Source organism: Nematolebias whitei, chromosome 2 (genome assembly GCF_014905685.2).
Source record: "Nematolebias whitei isolate Nwh7 chromosome 2, NemWhi1, whole genome shotgun sequence".
Lineage (NCBI taxonomy): Eukaryota > Metazoa > Chordata > Actinopteri > Cyprinodontiformes > Rivulidae > Nematolebias > Nematolebias whitei.
This window is the reverse complement of record NC_056499.1, coordinates 51,277,513-51,283,927: the sequence shown is the minus strand read 5'-3', so window position 1 is coordinate 51,283,927 and position 6,415 is coordinate 51,277,513. Positions and strand designations below refer to the sequence as shown.

Sequence of the window (6,415 nt, the reverse complement as noted above, 5' to 3'; positions counted from 1 at the left end):
TGTTTGGAAGTGGAACTGTTGGGCTGACATTAAGATCATCTATTTGACTTTCTGCTGACTTTTGATTTATGGTTCATCCAAAGTTTTTTGTGTGTTTCTTTTCTTTTTCCCAGCAAGGTTTTAATATTTCTTGTGTTGGATGGTTTTGTTTGTGTCCTTTCAGATTTGCCCAGTAGTTTAATGCTAATTGTTCTCTTCTGATGTTCAGTGATGGTTCTCCCATTTCTATTAATATTGATCCTGTATGTGTTGTTTTGAATGCCCCGGTAATAATCCTTAATGCCTGATATTGAATACTGTTTAACTTTTCTAAATTTGTTTCTGAAGCTGAACTATAAACTATACTCCTATAGTCTATTATTGATCTGATTAATCCTGTGTAGATGGTCCTTTGTGCTTTCCTGTCTGCTCCCCAGTCTTTTCCTGTCAAACACCTCATGATATTTAGAATCCCTTTACATTTGTCAATAACTTTTTGGATGTGCACTGTCCATGTTGGTCTCTCATCAAACCAGATGCCCAGAAATTTAAACTGTTTTTCTCTTTCAATTACTTTCCCATACAACTTGAGTTCATTATTATTAAGTATGTTTTTTCTTGGCAGCACGGTGGCGCAACTGGTAGAGCTGCTGCCTCTCAGCGAGCAGGTCCCTGGTTCAAACCCCGGTCCAGGGGCCCTCTGGGTGGAGTTTGCATGTTCTCTCCGTGCATGCGTGGGTTTTCTCCGGGTGCTCCGGTTTCCTCCCACAGACCAAAAACATGCATGTTAGGCTGATTGGTAACTCTAAATTGTCCCTAGGTGTGAGTGAGAGAGTGAATGTTTGTTTGTCTCGTTTGTCTCTATGTGTCCCTGTGATGGACTTGCGACCCGTCCAGGGTGTACCCTGCCCCTCGCACAGTGATTGCTGGACATGGGCACCAGCGACCCCCGTGACCCAAAATGGAATAAACGGGTAAAGAAAATGGATGGATGGATGTTTTTTCTTGTGAAAATTATTGATTTAGTCTTTTCTACTGAACATTTTAATCCCCATCTATTTGACCAGTTTTCAACTGTTTTTATTGCTTCCTGTACCTTTTTTATAATAAACTGTAGATTTTTACCTCTCTTCCACAAAGCTCCATCATCTGCAAATAAAGACCTTCCCATTCCTATTTCTACACCATCAAACATGTCGTTGATCATTATAGAGAATAACAGAGGGCTAACTATGCTTCTCTGTGGTGTCCCATTTTCTATGTAGTATTTGTCTGAGTAATCTTGTCCTATTCTCACCTGTATTTGTCTGTCTGATATATATATATATATATTTTTTTATCCATTTAAACATTCGTCCTGTGATTCCCATTTTTTTTCATTTTTATAAGTAGTCCCTCTCTCCACATCATGTCATATGCTTTCTCTACGTCAAAAAATACAGCTACCACACTTTCTTTATTAATCTGGGGTTTCTTGATCTCATGTTCCAGACACAAGACTGGATCCATCGTGTTTCTTCCTTGTCTAAAACCACTTTGATAGTTGGACATATAACCTTTTTTTTCTACATAATATGCTAGTCTTTCATTTATCATTTTCTCCATAATTTTGCAGATTTTAGATGTTAAAGCTTTTGGTCTGTAGTTCTCTGGTTTGGTGTGATCTTTTCTTGGTTTTCATATTGGGATGATTACTGCTTCTTTCCAAGGCTGTGGTATTTTTCCTTCTTCCCAGACTCTATTGAATAATTCTAAAATAATACCTTTTGATGCTTCACTGAGATGTTTAATCATTATGTAACAAATCTGATCATGTCCTGGTGCTGATATTTTACATTTTTGAAGTGCTCTGTTTAATTCTGTTTTGGTAAATGGTATATTTAATAAATCATTTTCTCCTTCCTCTTCTTCTAAAAATTTTCTATATTCTGTTAAGGTTCTCTCTCTTCCTCTTTTCCCTTCTTCGCTAATATTATTTGAACTATGAATTTTAATAAAAGTTTTTGCCATCATTTCTGCTTTCTCCTTATTTTCAACTGCCGTTACTTCTCCATCACTCAAAACTGGATACCCATACTCTTGTTTCACTCCATTCATTCTTTTAATCATCGACCAAACTTTACCTATTTCTGTTTCTCTTACCACTGAGCTACAGAATCCCCTCCAATATTCTCGTTTTGTATTTTTTATGGTTCTTCTTACAATGCTTTGTTGTTTTTTATATTCGATAAGATTCTGAGTATTATGATTCTTTTTTAAATTTTTAAATGCCTTATTTCTTATCTTAATTGCTTTTTCACACTCCTTTGTCCACCATGGGACAATCTTTTTGTTATTCTTTCCTCCTTTCTTCTTTATGGATTTGTTTGCTGCTTCTACAATAGATGAACAAATGGACATGTTTAATCGATTAAGTTATACGTCTAAATCTATTTTCCCCATCTCTCTGTCACTCGTTCCCAAAAATGTTGCCCAATTAGCGTTAGTGAAATTCCATGTATGTGCTCCCCGTGTGTCATATTGTCGTGTTTCTAAATCCAGTTTTGTTATTATTAACAAATTATTATTATTATTATTATTATTATTATTATTATTATTATTATTATGTTATTGTTAAAAAAAACTGTAGTATGCTTTTTTATAACTGTTTATTGTTGTTGCTGTTGTCCATTGTTGTCATCTTTCTTTGTTGAAATCAGGTCTCTCTTGTAAATGAGTCCTCGAGGCTCAATGGGATTTACCTGTATAAATAAAGGTTGATTGATTATGGGATGGTGATCACTGCCTATTGTGATGTCTTTAAGAACCTGCCATGAACTGATTCCTGCCAGTGAGTCTGAAACTAATGTGAGATCTATTGCTGATTCTGTTCCTGATGTGATATTTATTCTTGTGCTGCTTCCATCATTTAAACAAACTAGATTTTTATTATCCATAATATCCTCAATTATTAAACCATTGTGACTATTATGAGTATCCCATAATGCACTGTGCCCATTAAAATCACCACACCAAATTACTTTCCCATCTAAATGTGAAATAATATTATCCAGAGTTTCTATTGTCAATCTTTTACCTGGGTTGTAATAATTTATGATTTTGTTATTTCCATTTTTTGTCCATGTTTCAATTATTATAAACTCTAAATTTGATCTTAATAATCTGTGTTGAATTCCTTCTTTAATGAAAATAATACAACTCCCTCCCTTACCCTCCTCTCTATCTCGCCTTCTATTGGTATATCCTTTGATTACAAAATCTAGGTTAGAATTGAGCCATGTTTCCTGGATGCATATTATATTTGGTTTGTTTGTGATGTTTTTAATGAACCCTTTAAATTCCTGTCCGTTTGCTATTAAACGTCTGGCGTTCCACTGTAAGATGATCATATGGCCCTCTCTCCTGGTGTTCCCGTTTTCCCATCTCCCCCAAGTGTCTTGTTAATGTGTTCCCATGTTATGTCTTTGATCCCCAAAAACCTTTCTGATCCTTTCACTATGATCTTGATTTTTTCAGTTTTGTGTTTGACTTGGTCTGTACAGTTGATAACATAAGCAATAAACAACATGATCTTTTCTACTATAACTTACGACTCTGGTTTTGTTTGTTCTATCTGTGTTTGACTCGGTGTTACTACTTGTTGGGTTCTTACATTTTCTATTCTAACTTTCTGTCCTTGCACCTTTTTTACAGCTTCTGCATAACTGATGTTGTTGATTGTTTTTACCTGTTGAATTTCCACTGCCTTCTTTCTAACCTCACATCCCCCATATGTCACCCTGTGTTGTCCTCCACAATTACAGCACTTGTCTAGACTATCTTCTGTACATTCTTCATATTTGTGGTTTCCTCCACATCTTGGGCATCTTTGCTGTCCTCTGCACATTGAAGCTATGTGTCCATATCTTTGGCACTTGTAACATCTGACAGGTGGGGGAATGAACGGCCTGACTGGAAAACTTAGAAATCGTATTTGTATTCTTTCTGGGAGTCTCTCCATTTTAAACTCCAACATTATCGACAGCTTGGAACTCGTTCTCCATTAATGTTTCTTGTTAGTCTTGTCACTTTGTTAATTTCATATTCAGAAATACTCTTTTGGAGTTTTTCCAAGTCTTCATCCAATGGGATCCCAGTGATCACTCCCCTCGTTATTTTATTTTCTCCTATTATTTTCGTTTCTCTTACCTCCTTTTTACAAATGTTATCAATATGCATTACTTTATTTTTCTGCTCTTCTGTTTTCACTATTATCAACAAATTCCCGTCTCTAAGGATTTTAGCAAAATGTATTTCCCCCACTTTGTTTTTTAGACCTCTTGACTCTATGGGGCCTAATTGTGTATTTCCATCTTCTTTGAATTTTATAATTATTTTGAACTCTTCTCTTACCAATGTTTTGCTCACAACATTAGTTCCTTCATCTGAACTTATTTCATCTAAAGTTCGTTTTGTATTTGCAGCCCAACTTTTCGGCTTGCTTTTTCCTCTTCCTTGTCCTCTTCCAGTCACCTGAGTCCAATCATTCATTTCCATATCTTCATCGTCTACCTGAGTCGCCATTCCAGTCCAATCCACAACCAGCTTGTTCTCCACCGCCAATTTCAAAGAGTTTGCTCCTGAGTCTACAGCTGACACAGCACTCGCGATCGAGTCCCTCGGGTCCACTTCTCCTTCTGAGTCCCTGAGTCCTGAGTGTCCCGGTAAGCCCAACCAGCTGGTTCTGGTTCTGATCGCAGCCAGCTGACAACACATCAGCTGTTTGCATCAATTGATGGTGTGTTCAAAGACAATCAGAGAAACTTGTGTGTGTGTGTGTGTGTGTGTGTGTGTGCGTGTGTGTGTGTGTGTGTGTGTGTGTGTGTGTGTGTGTGTACTCACCCATTCCCTGCAGCTGTCTGCATGTTCTGCTTTGAATGTTTGGGTTTGGCAGCTGCTGATCAAACATTAAATGAGTTTAAAGAGACGAGCAGAACCGAGCTGTGCAGCAACACGTTAGACTTTAACAATCTTACCCTCATGTCTGCACTCGTCTTCAAACATAACCTTCTTTTCCTGTTTCAAGCACAAACTTTCATCAGTCAACAGCAACAGGACAGCTGCATGTTTTTCATGTTTATTTCTGTCAGGACGGCATGGTGGCGCAGGTGGTAGAGCTGTTGCCGCTCAGCGAGAAGGTTGCCAGTTCAAATCCCTGCCCAGGACCTTTCTGGGTGGAGTTTGCATGTTCTCTCGGTGCATGTGTGGGTTTTCTCCGGGTACTCCAGTTTCCTCCCACAGACCAAAAACATGCATGTTAAACTGATTGGTAACTCTAAATTGTCTCTAGGTGAGTGAGAAGCATCAATAAACTGTATGACAATAACAAAAAAACTTATTAAACTATCACAGGTACATTGAGATGGAGCTGGGAAAATATTCTTCATGCCAGTTGTCTTCATCTGATTTTTTGTAAAAATATGTCAGTATTTCTTTTCCATTAACATTTTTCTTCGCAGGACTGAGTTAATTTTCTTGTCTGTGAGTTTCTTCTGTCCTGCTTATGTATTTTTTTGTGTTCTAATTGCTCCCTCATGTTGTTCATCTCTGTTCCCTGACTGCCTGTTGATTCATCCTCCTGGTCCTGTTGATCCTGGATCATCAGTTCCTGACATGTCCCTGTCCTCTGAGGACACATTTTCATCTTTCCCTCATCTCACTCACCTCATTTCTGTTTCTTCCTCATTCTCTGAAATTACAGTGTCACTGTTAGAATGAAGATTTCTGTTCAATAAAAAATATGACATGTCTTATTGTAACACTGTTCATACCAAAGTTTAATTTAGAACAACATGTGTGATCACTGGTCAGATCACTGGTCAATGGATCAACATGCTGTGGAAGTTCTGCTGTTCTTCTCATTTGGTTCTGGTCCATGAACAAATGGCTGAACCTCCTTCAGTCTCACACGTCCTGACTGTGTCTCTGTAAACTGCCCTCTCTCTAAATGTGCCTGTAGAGTTACATTAGTTTATTTTCTTGCACATTTCTTTGACAGTTAAAAATTTTGAGCCCTGATTGAAAATGTTTGTGCAGATTAAATTTACACCTCTCACTTTGTGTTGTTGTGATGATGGTGTAAACAGTATAAATAGTAGTAAAAGTACTTTATTAAAGCTTGTTTTACATTTTACATATTTTATAATAAATTGTTTGGAAATTTATTTTTGCACAATTAACACTTATTTTGTCATCTGTTATGATTTTAACTAGAAACAGTTTCATTTAAATTAACATTTTAATCAATGAATTCCAATTTTACAATAGTTGTCAGGCTACAATCAACTCAGTTATCCAGGTACTTGGTTGCCATAAAAAATAAAAAAAAATACAACATTTATATTCAGGTCTCTCTTGTAAATGAGTCCTCGTGGCTCAATGGGACAAACCTGTTTAA

At 36.9% G+C, this 6,415-nt stretch overlaps 1 protein-coding gene across 1 annotated transcript in view; it reads right to left on the bottom strand.

Moving 5' to 3' along the window:
• The window catches only part of LOC119427190 (cyclic nucleotide-gated cation channel beta-1), a 174,665-nt gene extending 169,774 nt beyond the window's left edge, over positions 1–4,891 (bottom strand). The window contains exon 1 of the mRNA XM_037694773.1: positions 4,861–4,891. Coding sequence (XP_037550701.1) covers positions 4,861–4,883 — 23 coding nt within the window. The 5' untranslated portion in view covers positions 4,884–4,891. The remainder of the gene's footprint in view (positions 1–4,860) is intronic.
• Between the last annotated feature and the right edge of the window lie 1,524 nt (positions 4,892–6,415).